We start from the raw sequence: 18,275 nt of genomic DNA on the forward strand, positions 1-18,275 counted from the left end.
AATACTTTAAATCAAAAAGCAGAGTAGAAGCTATATTTTTTTATGAGCTTGCTAGAATATTATCTAAATCAAGTGACTAACTCTTTTGTTTAAAGTAAAAACAATCTTGTTTTTCCAAAGAAACAGCACAGTAGTGTTTAATCTCTGTGTGTAAATCACTGTGCTTTAGTTTCTTTTTGGAGAGAAAATTTTTCATGGTTTTATTCTTCTCAGTGATGAGGCTTTACACTGTTAGAACTATTGAATATCTCTAAAAATACAAGAAAAAAAAAAAAAAAGGCAAAAGCTTTTCTTGTCTCCAGAAACATACCTTGGTAATTGTGGCTTTGAATAATAGAATGCAGATAAAGCTAGTATGTGGGAGTTATTTTCTAGTTAGAAACAGCATATAGATAACCTTTTCTTGAAAAGAATTTTAATGTTTAGTTAGAACGTTCGGTTCGAACAATGATTACTACAGGATGCTCTCTGTACTTTGATTGTCCTAGAAATGCTCATGTGAACCAGAGCCTGAGCTTTGAAATTAGTAGACCTCTTTTCAAATCCTTGCTTGTCTCTCTGTGGCTCCTTTATTTTTTAGATCCTGGACCTTAGGGCTTACCCTTCTTGAGGCTGATTTTTTTCTTCACTTGAAAATTTGTGTTCATAATTCATAACCCACAGAGTTTTATTAAGGCAAAGTGGCACATATGTGAACGTTTTTGTCAATTATATACTATGATATTATTATATATTATTAGACGGTACTCTATAAAGATATAATGAATCATTTTAAGTGGAGAATTTCTTTGTATAGTGATCTCCACCTTCCTTTCTCTCTCACCATTCCTTTGTTCCCCTAATATTACACTCTGAAATTTTCAAACACTGTGTTTAAAATTGTGGCTGTAAATATTGTACTTGTAATATGTTTGAGAAAACATTCTAACCTCATGGAAAATATGATATTTAATTTGTAGTTGAATTATCTTTTTTTTTAATTTTGATACTTGCAGTACTTTTGAAAGAGAAATTAGTCTCAGTATCCGCACCCATGTAGATCACTATGGGACAAAAGCTTTAAAAATGTATTGATAATAAGCTTTTAAGTTAAGTTTCTTCCATGTCTTTTCATGGCTTGAAGTGCATTTCTTTTTGGTGCTGAAAAATATTCTATTGTCTGGATGGACCACAGTATACTTATTCATTCACCTACTGAAGGATGTCTTGGTTGATGCCAGGTTTTGGCAATTGTGAATAAAGTTCATGAGGCTTTTGTGTGTACAAAGGTTTTTATTACTTTGGGTGAATTCCAAGGTACTTGATTGCAACATTTGCAATCAACTATAATTATAAGCAAAACAAGCTTTGAATCCCAGTTTTAAGGGAAATATGAATTCCTAACGAAGAATCCCATTGTTCACATTAGTAGACCTATTTAGAAAAATCCAGTTACTATTATATTTTGGGTTTTTAAAAAGTGTGTGGAAATGGAAAAAAGATGTACTTGTGGTGGTGTTTATAATAGTAGGGGCTGTTAGAGTACAGGCGGAATTGCTTATAGATCTAGAAGTTTGATCAGTCCAGAATTACTTAATGTATTAGTTTGGAATATAGATTTAAAATGGGCTTCCCAGGTGGCACTAGTGGTAAAGAACCCAATCTGCCAGTGAAGGAGACTTAAGAGACGTGGGTTCATTCCCTGGTTTGGGAAGATCCCCTGGAGAAGAGCATGGCAACCCCCTCCAGTACTCTTGTCTGGAGAATCCCATGGACAGAGGAGCCTACCAGGCTCCACATCCATAGAATTGCAAAGAGTTGGACACGACTGAAGTGACATAGCACACAAGCACATAGATTAAAAATAGAAAGTGATTATATCTGAGTATGGGATCATTAAAATTTTTGACATCGTATTACTCGAATTTCATTGGAGAGTTGTGTATAAGCTTGGTATGTGAAATCCGCATTGATAAGAACTGAAGGTTGTTTTCTAGAAACAAAATTTACAGACTAGATAAGCATTTGTAAGTAACTTGATCTTTTTTTTTTTTTGGTATATAAAATGTTAATACTTTGAGCTCGTCAATTATACTATAAACTAGTATTAGGTATGCTGGCAGTCCATTGGGAGGATTAAAATAGTACTGTGAGTACAGTACTAGGGAGTGAAATGTCCTATTTCAGAGGAGTTTTTCATCCATGAAATAGGATCCTGTGTTCATTTCTGTTTACCAGATCAGAGATTGATAGGCGAATTTAAAAAATGTTGCATATTGGCTACGGTCTGTATTTGTAAGCTTTCCTCTTTGCAGATTTGCATATATTCAAAGGCTTTTAAGATCATTCAGGAATACATAGGACCATCAACTTTGAGATGAGAAAATTCAAACCAAACTAAGGCAGATTTCTGCCCAAATGAGAACACAACAGGTTGCCTTACTTTTCTCTACCATTAATAGCCACCAAAGCAAATTTTTATCACTCAGAAATTTCTTCCAATGAAGCTATTTGGGGAAATATGTTAGCTCAAATCTGAGATAACTTGTTACCTGTACTCTGTGTCTTAATAAATTTCTTCTAAACAGTCTTGCAATCTGTGGAGTTAGATAATTTCTGAAAATATTTTTGTATGGTACTTTAACGTTTTGAGAAACATTTGTTTAGTTGCCATTAAAAATTAATGTATTTTGCCTGTGAATCTTGATTTCTGGTTTTCTTTAAATAAATGTTAAGTCAGGGCATGCTGCACCTAAAACTCTGTCAGGTAGTGGTTTGGGAGGCTGAGTTATCATAGACCTTCTGAGTTCACTACGGGCCCCTTTGGGCCTGTTCACTTGCTTATATTGATATTACTTGCCTGGCTTTTTGAAAGCATTTGATTTTTGTGAGCTTTTAGATAAAGTTGGATGTAGCAGGTTTTGAGAGCTTTAATACAAATTGATACAGACTTTGTGATTCTTGGTAAATTTGACCCAGTTAGTTTGTATGATTTTGCTGAAACACAATCTTTAGATCACCCTGACAAAAGCTCTTGGAGGGATTCCATCCATATATCATTGATGTTGCTTGCCATGACCTTGGCCTTGCCTTTCTCTAAAGGGCTTTATTTTCTGGCAGTCCCCATAGCCAAACAGAATCACATCTGACTTCTTACCTCTGAGCCTTGCATGTTCTCCTGTCTGGAGCACTCTCCCACCCTCGTTTATCTGGCTTCACATTGTCCTTCTCCTCCATGGACAGCCTTCCTCATCTCCCTCTTAGCTTGCTTGCCATGCCTGGCTGAGGGCACTTTAAGACCCGGCAGCTACCATCTTTGTTTCCCTTTACATCAACTCTCTGCAGGTGAATATTCATTAAATAAATGATTCTGAAGTTTTTCTGGTGTCATTTATGTGTCATAATTCCCTCATATCTTTGAACTTTAGGTAGTTTATGTTTGGGGAAATGTTTCATTTTAGTGGAGAAGTGACAGATCTCCCCCAACCATGCCCTACCACATACCCCCTTCTCCTCCCCTTAAGCCCCTTCCTTGCTTCCCGTAAATACTCTAGGCAAGACCTTTTATTGCAAAGAATTTTATTGGATTATAATGTCTTTTATCTTCCATATTCTCTTTCTTACCGTATTTTCTACTTAAAGTTGAAATTATTTGTATAAATTAGAGGAAGCATAGGTGATAGTAGTAAAAGCTTTGCAAGGTTTTGATGCTTACCATATTTTTACTTTTAAAAAAACATTTTTATACAAATTCTAAATATTCATTCTTGTAAATAATGACATTGTCAATCTTGGAAACTAGTAACTTTTTAAACATATTTTCAGCAAGACTAAGATTTTAGAATAATGCTCAATAGAAAACACCATTTTCTAATGCTTAAGACTTAAAAAACATCATGAATCAGAAACAATATCAAAAGATATCTCTGAATAATTATCTGCATATTGTGCCAGTGTTACTAATCTTATATAGATACTTCATGGATTCTTAAAAATAGGATTTTAATTTAAATGCTTAAAATGTCCAATTTAGCGTTGGCTTCAAGCCTAATGCAACATTGGAGCCTCATATGATTCTTCAGAGGCTGGTCAGTCTTATTCTCTCCTGCCTTACATCCCAAATTATTCCCTACCCCCTTTCCCTTTTCCAATGGCAAGGTCCAGTAACTTTTATCTTCTCAAATTGTGTGACAACCATTTAAAATACCCCTGTGACAACATTTAGGATGCTTGCTCATCAGTCATACTACTTCATATCTCTGTAATCTGTTTGTCAAATCTGAGTTTATCCTTGACTGAGAATTTTTTCACTGGCATATTTCTAATAGCCCATAAACACTCATAAACACGGTGCACACATGCACAGACCTGCACACTCTTTGACTTCATTTGCTTTGTTGGTTGATGATGCCTACCTGTTGCATGATATGTAATGATTCCTACCACCAGATGAATAAACCATTGCTTCAGTTGAACTCATTCCTGATAGAGAGAATCCTGTATGTGAGTGTGGAATAGAAAGGAAGATCATTCTTCATACTCTTGAATGACCTACTTTAAGAAGTGACGGTTTGTGAGATCCTGAGATAGGCTCTCCTCTCCTTTTGTTAAAGCAAATTCTGTTTCTCTTTTCTGTTCTTGTGACAGCTTTTTACAGATATGAGATGTTTTTTAGGAGAGAGAGTACTAGGTGGGCCTTTGGAACAGAGCTTGTTTTAGGGAACACAACTCACGAAGAAAGCAGTTGATAGAGTGGCATTATGTTTTTATATGGAAGATGGAAGTTCAATAGAAATAGTACTATCCTCTTAGATGGTTTTTTATCTTTAGAAGCAGGTTGTCAATTTTTAATAAGAAGCAGATGTATGGAGTTGAGTTTTTACTTCTCTAACATTGAAAGTTTTAATTCTGTAATAGATACAAGCTCCCTGTCATATAGAATTGTAGCCCAATACACTGAGGACTTTAAGAACTGTTGAAATAACTACTGAATGCAAGAATATCAACCTTGACAGCTTGGAAATTTGCTAGTGCAGAGTACACTCCTGACAGGGTGCTTCAGTTATGTTACAGGTTTTACTTCTGTAAGAGGTTTAGATTGAGGATTACTAGTGATGGTGAACACTTACAGCATGTTAAGTATTTCGTAATTCAGCATATTAATAAATATATATTTCATAATAAAAGAATAAATATTTCTAGAATGATTGAATGGCAAGTAAACAATGTGACGTCGTTTAAAAAATGCTGTTTTTCTGAAGCAAACTGCTATGTACTTGAGGTAAAAAGAATATGGCAGGTTTTTTTTTTTTTTTTTTTTGGTAACACTCTTTTTCACTTTTAGACACTTGAGTCACAAGGAAAAGTGCACAAAAAGAGATTTGTTATAGGACAAAAAATATCATATGGTCTTCTTTTTCTTCCCTAGTAAAATACACCTTACTAAATGTAACAAAATAAGAAATGATTATAGAAAACAGGATGATGGGTTGTTTCTAAATAATTGAGTCATTGTGGAAGATAACAGTATGTCAGAGTCCAAACTTAATTAGCTGAGGAACATGCACATTATTTCTGTTTGCTTTTTGGAGAAATTCTAACGTATCTCTGTTCTTAGCTGCTCGTATTTGCTGTTCTTCTATCTGGTAGTCATGGTCTAGCTGTGCTTTTGTCGTTGGTTGAGTTGAAAGAACATTTAGAGTGGTCATCTGACATGTCTGGCAATTTGGTGATGCAGGAGGCCTTCAGAAGGAAGAGCAATTAAAAAAAAATGAAAAGCCCCCAGCTAGCTTATTTGCATGACACGAGTGACTCACTCAGTGATACACAAAGAACACGGGTGGTTTAGGTTAATGAATTGTTCTTTGAGTCCTGTTAGATTTTTCCCACTGCTTCAGTAACTGCTTTCCCCACTGGTCCTCTATCTGGGTCCCCGGATTGTGAAATATTGTCATCATGCATTTCTCTTTTGTTTTCTTTTATGCTCCAGAGTTGGAACTGTGAAAGGCAGCTTCATTTATTGTTTAGTTGAATCAGAATGACTGCAGTTCCACAAACAAATTGGACTTCAGTTAGGGGTGCTTTGTCATAAATAATCTTGGAAGAGATTGGATTCTTTCTTTGCTGATATATTTTAGCCATGTGTTAAAATCAGCATCCCAAAGAGATTGATTTATTGCTAGTCTGAGTGATAGCTGAGCAGCACATGCCCGTCCTCATCCTGCTCTCTTTTGCTGTCTCTTTCCCTAAAGTATATTCAGCAATAATTTATGGTAAGGGAAACAAATATTCTATTTTCTCAATTATCCTTTTTAATTTAGCCTTCACTTCAAAACAAAATAGTTCTACAATGCACAACCCTCTCAGTAAACACTTCTTCATTATCTGGAAAGAAATCTGTTTCACAGATTGATTAAGGGCATTTTTCATAGTAGAGTCAGGGGGATCATATTTTCCAAATAGAATGTTAGGACATCTTAAAATTTCACAAATTTGTTTTCCCTACAGGCTTCAAATACTTAAACAATAATTGTGAATACCTATTTTCATTGACTGTAAAATTTTTTTTTGTCCATTTATTTTGTTTCAAGTTATTTGATGCTAGAAATCATCTGGAGACATAGAAAATCTAGTGGTTTCCTCCTTGGTGGAAAAGATATATATATATGTATATATGTATGTGTATGCATAAACATATTTATATGTGTGTGTATAAATGTAATTTGTACTTTTGTATGAAGATATTAAAAGTGAAAAACAGTATTCATTTGACTAGACATTGGTCCTTAACTATAAATGCCATAATAAGTAACACTTTGCTTTTTTGATTCATAAATGCTGTGGTCAGTTATACTCTGTCAGTAACAATCATTTCTTGTAAGTCGGATAATGGCATTAATTGGCATTAATATTTTTAATTGTTTTATTCATGCTTGATGCTTTACATGTGTTATTTAACTTGAAGCAAATATCATCTCCTTTCTTTCAGATGAGAAATTTAACATTTAGAACTGTTAAATGACTTACCCTCAAATCACACAGCTAGTAAGTTGTAGACACAGATTTTACATCTGTGTTTGTCTAGCTCCAAAGCTTGCATATTTCATCTTTGCATTCAACTTACTGTCTTCTGTAGAGATAAAGTTTTGATGAAGCTGATCGTATTTTCTATTTGATACATGATACAAAACAATGATGAGTGTGTTTAAGGTGATCTTTTTTTTTTTTTGCAAAGATCTACTTATACATTGGAATTATTTTCCACAAGTGAGGCATACCCATGGTAACTTAGAGTATATTTACAGATATTTCAGATGAATATAATCTTATTGGTCATATTTAAAAGCGTATATCATTGTCTTAGAAAATAAGATGCAAATATTAAATGTCTGTATAATTCAAACATAAAAACATAAGGTATTGTTATATTAAGGGGTTTCGAGCAAGAGTGTGTGGATAAAACTGTAGGATTGACTTGCCCCAGATGTGCTCAGGGATTACAGTTTTACCACGTGTGTTTTCGGTGCTTGATGGTTTACATTTTAAAAGCATTGAGTATTTATAAGACCTAAGGTCTGAGTAGGTCTTATATCTAATACATAGTTCACTGTGGCAGAGATTTAGGAGTGGGGATTGGGGTAGGTGATGATGTTTAATTTTTCTGACATCAGACTAACATGCTTGAAAGAGAAATTTAGCAAAGCTAATTGGAGTGACTACCAATACTATAAATTAGGTCCATAGCTTAGACCTATGAGTACTAGCCTTTATAACAGACTTGACAGCAACATAAATCTGTTAAAAAAAAAAATGGAACTATTCCTGACATGAAATAATGGGATTGTCATATAGACGACACATTGTGCAGTTTTTCCTTTTAATTACTGTTTGAGAACAAAATCAGGTTTTGCAGCTGGTCCTTCTTCATTTCCATTTGCCTTGACTAAATCTCACACCTAGGAGTTTGAAGCATGACAGACAACAGGTGTGAATCTGTACTAATAATTGGCTGTAGTTCCTGTCCTTCCTTTAAAAATTGGCTATGTTGTAAACATCTGTAATACTAATCAAGACAGCCTTTTCCCCTATGTGTTTAATGTTTTCCAAACCATGGTTAGATGCTACGTCTGAATCAAATCACAAACTCAAGTCAGGTTATTAAATTACTCTTGCTAGGAGAATAGATTTTAAAGGAATGATGAGTTTCAGTCAGTTAAGTGCAGCTGGCAAGCAGCCATTCATTATGGCATAGTGTGACATTGATTTTTGACTAGAAGAAAAGGAAACAGCAGTAACTCTGTATTCTTAAGGAAACATTCTATATTATCGATGTACTTTGTTTCCTTAAAAGCCACTACCAAAGCTTAATTCAAATTGAATTTTGATTGTACTAATAAGGAAACCTATTCATTGTTGAAGTCAAAACATTCATTATTATGAAAATAAGATGCTAATCCCAGACTATTACCTTAGCAACTATTTCTATCCCTCTTCCTTAAGGACACAAGATACAGCGTGCTTTATTATAGACAAGAGCTTTTTTTTTTTTTTTTTAGCAAAAATTACAAAATACTCATAATTACCTTTAGTAGGAACACGTGGGCTGACTCATTGTGCAGATTAAATAGACTATTGAAACAAAATCAGATGATTTGGCTCATTTTTTTTCTCCTACATTTTCTCCAGTGATTACTGCTCTCATCTACTTGCCAAATTGATGGGACTTGGCAGTAAAAAATAAGCAGTTGAAAATGTGGGAGATTAAGTTTTCTGAATTTCAGAGAGGGTCATCAGAGGGAAAGAGTACGAAAAGAGTTGGTCTTCTGGGTTGACAAGATGCATCATAAGTTGTCTGTTCTCAGTTACAGTCACCTAGACCTAATTTTAGAAACCTCACCTTAAGAGAGAGTTATTTTTATTTTCCAGATTTTGATAAATATGGTGGATTCCACAAAGAAGGTGTTTGTAATTCTTGCATGACTTGTCTTTGTCTTGTCATTAAATGTCAGAACCTTAGATTCAAATTGTATTAAAAGTATGTGAAAATTAATGGCGGAAAGTGGTACAGTGTGTCATTTGCATAAATTAGGTCATGTGGAAAGTAGGGTCTAGGATACTGAATGTTGGCTTTGAGATCTGATCATACTGAAAGCTATTCACAATAAAGTCTATTTGCGTAAGGCAAATAAGTGAGGGAGGTGGTTTCAGGACAGCAGGTAGTATTTACTCACAGCTGTAGCTTGAATAGCAAACTGGTTATAGAATAGTGTTGATTGTAATGGAGATTTGAGCCAGTCATTGTCGTTCCAATTGGCAGAGACCTGGAATGAGTCCAGATTTTCATATGAGAAAGATGTTCTAAGGCGGAGGCACTGGAAGGGCTGCTGCTACTTTGGGCTTAGTGACAAGGCTGATTCATCTTCTTCAGCTCGATCGGGAGGGGGTGCGTCTTGATCTTCTCTACTCCTCCTCCACTCTAATAATGGAAGCTACAACAACTGCAGTTACAGCAAGTACTTTGCACACATTCCAACTTAATTTTCAGAATAATTCTGAAAGATAGTTGTTGCTCTTGTTTTTACAGTTGTGAAAATTAAGATTCAGAGAATATACGGAACTTAATCACGGTCATTCAGCTCATATGTGGCACGATTTGCACTCACACTAGGTCCATCTGATCACAAGCCCTTGATTTTTTGACGTACCATACACTATTACAAATTACCAAAAAGAAAATTTTTTTTTCCTCCATAACATGTCTATATTGATTCAACTCTCTGTTTAGCTTTTATCATTTTCTCACAGAAATATTTTACCTTTTAATAGATCCTTATCAGTCAAACCCTTCTTTTAGGTTATATGGGGTGAGGGCTGAAAAGACAGGCAACTGCTGGAATTCTGTTTCTAGACTGACCCTGGACTCAGTGCTGCCCTGTCTTATCTGTCTCTGCAAGCAAGAATGTGATACCTTCATGCCTCTCCAATCTCCCTGGCTTTTATAATATTAATTATTGAGTGTTTGCTATATATAAGACTGATATGTAGTATTAATAAATCATGAAAGAAGAAGAAAAAGAAAGGAAGGAAAAAAGAAATTTGTTGGTTTGGGGGGAAAAAAAAACCAAACTGCTGTATTTAAAATTGCTTCCTCAGGTGGCTCAGTGGTAAAATACCTGCCTGCCAAGCAGGAGACACACGTTTGATGATCCCTGGGTCAGGAATATCCCCTGGAGAAGAAAATGGCATTTCACTCCAATATTCTTGCCTGGGAAATTCCATGGGCAGTGGAGTCTGATGGGCTACAGTCCATGGTGTCACGACTTAGCAAGTGAACAACAATATTTAAAATGGATAATCAACAAAGACCTACTAATAGCACAAGAAACTCTGTTCAGTGTTATGTGGCAGCCTGGATGGCAGAAGAATTCAGGGGAGAATGCATACATGTATCTGTATGGCTAAGTCCCTTTGCTCTCCACCTGAGACTATAACAATATTGTTAATTGGCTATATTTCAATATAAAATAAAAAGTTTAAAATTATGTTTAAAAATTCATTGGTTTTTGGAAATTGAGCATTTCAGAGAAATGCTGGGGTTACCTGAGAACCTGCCTTTCCAGTCTGTTTCTGCTATGCTGGTATTACTTTCCCCTGAGCTGAGGTCTCCCCAGGTGACAGCTCCTGAGTTCATATATAGCTAAGTGATTTTTCTCTTCTTTTTTTAAAGCCCCCCAAATGAGCCAGTATGGTGAATTAACTAGGAAAGAATGTATGCATTTCTGTGAGATTTGTAAGTTATTTTTATTGGTGTTTGTGAATCCTTCAATTTGAAGATACTTTGTTCCTGACATTCTAAATTCTTTCCAGGTCCACAGAAACAAATATGCTGGCAAAAATTCTATATCCTAACTTTTCTGTAAATTTTGTAAGAATATTGAAGTGTTGTATATAAATTCACTTTTTTTCTGTCTACACTTAAAACTGTGAGAACAGTTGTAGGAATATTAGGCATTTATTCATTCATTCCACATTTATTATTTATTTTGTATCGTGTGTGATATTAAATTTTCAGGAGTGAGGAAATGATTTTGTTTAGTCGAGGATTTTATTTTTTTTAGTTTTTCTCCCTGTTTTCCATTTTGAATTGTTTTAAAATTCAAATTGACTTCCTAGAGGGCACTCTGAAATCTGGCAGTATTCCCTATTGAAAAATCACCATGCTTGACAGTTATATCCTATGATACTGAGTGAGAAATTCTCAGAGAAGTATCTCACTTATTTTCAAAGTGTCTCCACTTAAAGAACTTTTAAATGAACATTGTAATGCATATTTATTTGTGGTTCTCTGACTTTATTTTACTCATCTACTCAGTCATCTTGGATTCATTTGTTTTCACTTAATAAATATTTACTAAGCCCCTAAAATATGTGTTGCTCTTGAAACATAAAATTGACGTGAATATTTCCCTTATGACTCTTATATTGTGTTAGGGAAGCCAGATTAAACAAAGAAGCACAGTAAGTGACAGTTTTTACATGCATGCATGTTCAGTCATGTCCAACTCTTTGTGACCTGTGGACTGCAGCCAGCGAGGCTCCTCTGTCCATGGGATTGTCCAGGCAAGAATACTGGAGTAGGCTGACATTTCCTACTCCGGGAAAGATGACAACTGGCGTGAGGAAAAGAACAGTTCACGATGAGAGAGGCAGCAAGCAGGGAGGGCTTGCTTAATATTCCCCTACGTGGGGAATATTAAGAAAACTGAGCAGAGACCTGATGGATGCTTAAGAGTTATTTAGCTTCATAGAGATTTAGAAGAAAGCCTATGTAAATTCAGTTAGCTGCCTGTATTCACAGATTTTTATATCTGGGGATAAGGAAGGACTACTGTACTGTCATTTTATATACAGGTACTGGACTTGAGATTTGCAGATTTTATTAACCATGAAGATTCTAGAAGCAATCTGCAGCTGATATTGTGGAGCACTGTATCCTAAGGTATGTATGGATGTGAGAGTTGGACTATAAAGAAAGCTGAGCGCCAAAGGATTGATGCTTTGAAACTGTGGTGTTGGAGAAGACTCTTGAGAGTCCCTTGGACTGCAAGGAGATCCAACCAGTCCATCCTAAAGGAGATCAGTCCTGGGCGTTCATTGGAAAGACTGATGTTGAAGCTGAAACTCCAATACTTTGGCCACTTCATGGGAAGAGCTGACTCATTGGAAAAGACCCTGATGCTGGGAGGGATTGGGGGCAGGAGGAGAAGGGGACGACAGAGGATGAGATGGTTGGATAGCATCACTGACTCAATGGACATCGGTTTGAGTAAATTCTGGGAGTTGGTGATGGACAGGGAGGCCTGGCATGCTGCAGTCCATGGAGTTGCAATGAGTCGGACATGACTGAGTGACTGAACTGAACTAAACTGTACCCTAAGGAGGGAAAGAACTGGACTTTTTGGAAGAACCAAAGACCTACGTGACAGTTAAGAATAAAGGTTAAATTTACAAAATATAAGCTTTGCCATTTGATTTTCATCTGTAAGTATGAAGTTTACTAAGCTTTTATGCAGAAAAGCTTAAAAAAGCTTGGGCTTCCCAGAAGGTGCTAGTGTAGGTTTGCCATTTCAGGTTAGTCATAAGAGACACCAGTCGGATCCCTGGATCTGTAAGTTCCTCTGGAGGAGGCATGGCAACCCACTCCACTATTCTTATCTGGAGAATCCTATGGGCAGAGGAGCCTGCTGGGCTACAGTCCATGGGGTTGCAAGAGTCAGACATGACTGAGCGACTAACACTTTCACTTTTAAACATCAGAATAATTTACCTTAACCATTTGAAAAATGGAGACAGGTAGTATTAGGTTAGTTATCAGTTTTTAAATACTTGGAAAGATGGACCAAGTACTTTTATTGTTGTAAGAGTTGTGAACAATTTTTGGTTTTGTTTTATAAGTATTTTTGCTTTTTTTGTGTATGTATACACATACACCGCTTATTTAGCTGCTTTTCTTTTAAAAAGATATTTCTTATATTATTTATTAAAGTGTTTAGGAAGATATTAAAATGATTTATTTACCTACCATATTATCGTCATAAAGGCAGGGTGGAGATAATTTCCACTTTTGATTTACTGAGTTATCATATTGCAAACGAAGAAGGCGATGGCACCCCACTCCAGTACTCTTGCCTGGAAAATCCTATGGATGGAGGAGCCTGGTGGGCTGCAGTCCATGGGGTTGCGAAGAGTTGGATACGACTGAGCGACTTTACTTTTACTTTTCACTCTCATGCATTGGAGAAGGAAATGGCAACCCATTGCAGTGTTCTTGCCTGGAGAATCCCAGGGACCGGGGAACCTGATGGGCTGCCGTCTATGGGGTCGCACAGAGTCGGACACGACTGAAGCGACTTAGCAGCATCAGCAGTAGCATATTGCAAAATGAAAACCCAAAGTCTTCTTCCAAATTACTGTTTTAAACTGCTAAAGTAAAACAAAAGAACAAAAGACACATTAACCTCTGCCTTTGTAGGTGTGCGTAAATGTGATTCTTTCAGGGATAGTGTGATCCTTGAACAGAGTAAACTAAATATTTTAATCAAAGAGCTTCTGGAAGTGAGTGTATATTGTAACTTGTTTATTGTGTTTTGTATGTCATTACCCCAAATTATTAACTGCCTTTTTGTGATATTTATTATTATTATAAAAGATTCCAGTTGCATTCATTTGTTAAACTAACTCCTCTTAAGTTCTGCTTTGTGGTCCCAAGTGTGGTCTTGAGAATGAATGTTTTTGTCCCTCAAGGTTACTTGAAATTCTTTGTTGCTTGGGTTTAAATTTTTAAATTTAAATATATTCAGTATTTTGTTTATTCCTTCCAAGGACTTCTCTTGTGGCTCAGCTGGTAAAGAATCCATCTGAAATGCTGAATTGCGGGAGATCTGGTTCAACCCCTGGGTTGGGAACATCCCCTGGAGAAGGGAATAGCTACCCACTCCAGTATTGTGGCCTGGAGAATTCCATAAACTGTACGGTCCATGGGTTCGCCAAGAGTCGGACACGACTGAGCAACTTTCACTTTCACTTTATTCCTTCCAAACTCCAGTATATTACTAGGTGACTAATCTGATAAACTGGTGAAGGAGAATACATTTGCTAATTAATGTTTAATGTCTTGTATCTTAATTAACACTACTTTAAAACCAAAGGAATAACAAATGCAATAGAGTATTATTATGAATTGAACTTAAGATCTCTAGAATATATACATATTTCATAACTTTTTCTTAATTCTTATTTCTTAAGTACTGTTTTACGCTAGACATATTATCGTAAAAATGGCATTTTTGCCACTCTGCTATTCTATCTGATTGCTATGCCAGATTTCTTATCTGAACTCCAGGCTTCATTTAATTATCTGTCTGACATCTCCACTTGTCTATCTCAAGGGCACCTCAGACTCAGCATGCTCTAGACTGAACCAGCTTCTCTGCCAGTGTTTACTTAGTGAAGAACAGCCACAACACATCCAGTTGTATAAGAGCCATGTCTCAAACTTATCCTTGAAACCTTTTGCTACCTCATTCCTCATGTTGCTTCTACCACAGAGTCCTATTGGTCTTATGTTCATCCACTGCCGTCCATTTCCTGTGACAGCATCTGAGTCCTGGAAGACTACAAGCGTTGATTAACCAGGGTCTCTGCATCTACTCAGCTTCATATAACCTTCTGCCCCACTTCATCCAAAGTGATCTTTTGAAAATTCAATTTTACTCCCATGTGAATAGCCCTCATTATCTTCATTGATTTTTAAGATGGAGACCGTAGTTATTAATGTTGCCTAAATGTCCCCACAAGGTCTGTTACCTGCCTCCTCTCCACCCTTGCCTCCCATTTTCACGTATCATTTTAAATAAAATAATGCATGCAAAACCCCTGTATTCTGTAAAACAAGCAAACAAAAGAAAAAGAAAACAAATAAACTGAACAAATATGAATCTGCGCTCCAAATGAAAAATCACTACATCTCCCTGTGGGTGCCTCTTCACTATCTTTATTATCATTATGTCTGCCTGCTGAGATGTAGACACTATCCTGAAGGTTCTCTTTTTATATACTTTTGCTTAAAAAAAAAAAAAATAGTATGATCAGAGTGAGAGATTGATTTTCCTTAGAGATTTCCCTTACCAGAGTACACTAAAACTGTCTTGTTACTGGGTCTGCTTGTATGACCACTGAAGGTGTCCTCAAGAGTTGGTTCCTATGTAACCTGGGGTAAAAGTCTTTTTTCAGGTTCCTCTGCTTACTTGACTGTTGATATTCCATTTTCATTGTTTATTTTTGCTCCTTGGTGACCTCTTCTTTTTTCCTTCTCCCAATCCCTGCCCATGATAGGGATTCTGTGCATTTTGTTGCTTTTGTCAGATCTCACCTGCTTTCTGTTGAGGTCCAGCCATTCTTTACTCTCAACCCAAGCATTTCTTTAAATAAAGCCTTCTTTGTCCCCTATCTTCAGTTACCCCAAGCCCAGGTTCGTGTAATTTGTTACAGATATGGCTAGCTCTGCATTTCTTTTCTTTGGATCATACCTTATTTCGTAATTGCATACTTAGTAACTTGTTTTATTACTATTTGTCTGTCTTTCTCTTAACCATTAACTAAACTGAGAAAGAGATATGATATAGCATTATAGTATCTTCAGGTCTCAACCCAGAGCTTGGCATCTGAGTATTTGGTGAAAAAAATGTGTGGAAATCAATGGATATATGTAACACTACTTCAGCCTGAAGTTTTCTATGAAACAGAGCTAGCATTGTCCCATATCCATTTTCTTTGAAGATAAACTATGAAGTTTAAGGTTTCTTGAAATTATACAACACTTTTATGAATATATTAACAGTATTATCAAAACTGCTTTTAAAATAAGTACTTCATCTTATTGACCTTCCTTCTGAATTTTTTTTTTTTTCATTATTCCTCAAATCCCTGTGTGGTTTAGAGTATAGAGGAACTTGCTAATGTTTAAGTTCATATCAGACCTCAGTAGATGCTTGTAAAGTGAAGAAGTGAATTATTTACAAACAGGAAAGTATCCTTCATGTGTATTAAATTGGTTGTAGAATGATTCATTGATGAGGATTACTGAGCACCAGGTACTACTCCATTTTCATCATCAAAACAGATGCCTTCAGCACTCCTTTCTCTTTTCTTTGCCATTGTAAATAAAGGTCTTGGTGCCCCATTTAGCTTTTTTTTTTTTTTGCTTTCTATTTGGTGAAGTCCAAAGATATCGTTTGTGGTTATGGTTAGAAATTTATTGAAACATGAAAATCCCTGTTGTTCCATAGAAGTCAAAATAAACTATATGCTAGCCCAACCCACACTGTCTAGGGTGCTTCTTGAAATTACATCTAGAAAAAGTGTAATGCAGAGATTTCTACCAAAGCATGCATAATCTTCAGTTCTGTACACTTGGGCTTTTTCTGAGCATTTTTCCAATGTAGCATTTCCTTCTCATTTAGACGTAGTAAATGAAAAAATATGTCTAATTGAACCTTATCAAACGTTTGTCTTTAAAATGCAAAAGCCTAGTACACCCTAATGGCATGGAGTGTTTAATATATACAATAATTCTTTGTCGCTTTTAGTCAAACACATTGGAAATTCCTCACTAAATCTAATTTTATCCCTTGTTGAGGTCATTCTCCATGATAAGTTAGGCACTTAAATGACACATATTAACCTAGAAAGATGGAAGATGGCTGGGAGGGGAATGGGGAAGTGGTGTGGGAGCATTTGGAATATGTGTACCTTGTTCTGCAGAATCTTCTCTATAAGAAGGCAGGGAGGATTTCAACTCTTAAGAAAAAGTAGTTTTCTTGATCACCTGATGATAATTTTCATACCCAGAGCTGATTAAATCATAATTGGTACATATGTATCACTATCCTAACCCATAGATAACATGCTTTTAATAATTTCAGTATTTCGAATACAAACTACTAGGTATAAGATAAATAGATATAAAATGAATAATATTGTAAGTCAACTGTCTTCTACAATATAAAAAGGGAAAGGATTTTTACAAAATAATGTTTCAGTATTTCCTTGGAAACAGAAGTTGAGGACTGTTTAAATCAATCACTTTTAAAGGAATTAAACATGTAATTATTAAGAATTGATTTTGTTTCCATTGAAGTATATCTGTCATCAGTTTGGAGAGAAATTTTTTTTGTGATAAATGTGATTAAGTAGAAGAACTGAAGCACTGTTGGTGTGTTGGTAAATTGTTAGTGTCAGATATATGACACATCAGGGCTTCGTGCGATGTTGTGTGTGTGTATGTGCTCAGTAATATCTGACTCTCTGTGACCCCATAGACTGTAGCCTGCCAGCTCCTCTGTCCATGGAATTTGCAAGGCAAGAATAGTGGAATGGGTTGCCATTTCCTTCTCCATGGGATCTTCCCAACCCAGGTATTGAACCCACTTCTCTTAGGTCTCCTGCATTGGCAGGTGGGTTCTTTTCTGTCTGAGCCAGTGGGGAAGCCCACAGGTTATATTAATAATAGGTCATTAAAAGAAAAGCCAGTATTGCTAGTGCTCGTTGATTTACCTGTGCTGTACGTTAATGCATACTCTTATGTCTTGGTCATTTATGAAAGGCATAAACTATTTTACCTTTTGCCTTCCATATATTTATTGCTATTTTTTACAATATAATAAAATGCCTCTTTCCTAAAATGGCTGAGGTCCTTTGTTAAATTTCTTTTTAAAAATTGATTTCAGTAAGAGCAGAGGCTATATTTAATTGTAGTCTTCCTTTTGTAAATAAATAGAAAATGTTTATGCATTTTGGACAAAATCTTAGTGGCAGGAATGCTGTCTTTGCTCAAGTTAAGAAGTCTCATACAAAACTTCTGAACTTGCCCAATATATGGTCATTTCTGGGGATGAATACAGCTGTAAACGTCAACTTGTTCCCCAGTCCTCTGCACTTCCAACACATACTTGAGAGATGACCTGAGGGACTGTGTTGGTCTTGGTCATTTTAGTCCCCACAATCAGGAAGCTACCCTGATATTTGTGCTTGGAGCTCCATGATGCCTGGCATTTCGAAGATATTTCTAGATCAAGACCTTTTTGCCTTTTTTTTTTTTTTCCCTCACCATAAAAGGTAAGTTCTTTTTGTGGAGTTTGATTTTTTTTTTTAATGATAATGATACAAATTGATTGAAATACATTAATGCAGCTAACTGCATTATGTACTCTGATGCTAGACCCATGCTGTATCCTGGC

General features: G+C 35.9%; 1 protein-coding gene across 2 annotated transcripts in view; it reads left to right on the forward strand.

Moving 5' to 3' along the window:
- Positions 1-18,275, forward strand: part of IMMP2L (inner mitochondrial membrane peptidase subunit 2) — a 956,525-nt gene that overhangs the window by 327,708 nt on the left and 610,542 nt on the right. Inside the window, exon 5 of one of the 2 annotated variants that reach the window (XM_070787262.1) lies at positions 11,890-11,965. The exons of the other annotated variant lie outside the window; for it this stretch is intronic. Coding sequence (XP_070643363.1) covers positions 11,890-11,902 — 13 coding nt within the window. The 3' untranslated portion in view covers positions 11,903-11,965. Of the gene's footprint in view, positions 1-11,889; positions 11,966-18,275 lie in introns of those variants that run through there. 2 annotated transcript variants of the gene reach the window in all.

The sequence above is a fragment of the Bos indicus genome, chromosome 4, assembly GCF_029378745.1.
Source record: "Bos indicus isolate NIAB-ARS_2022 breed Sahiwal x Tharparkar chromosome 4, NIAB-ARS_B.indTharparkar_mat_pri_1.0, whole genome shotgun sequence".
Taxonomy (NCBI): domain Eukaryota; kingdom Metazoa; phylum Chordata; class Mammalia; order Artiodactyla; family Bovidae; genus Bos; species Bos indicus.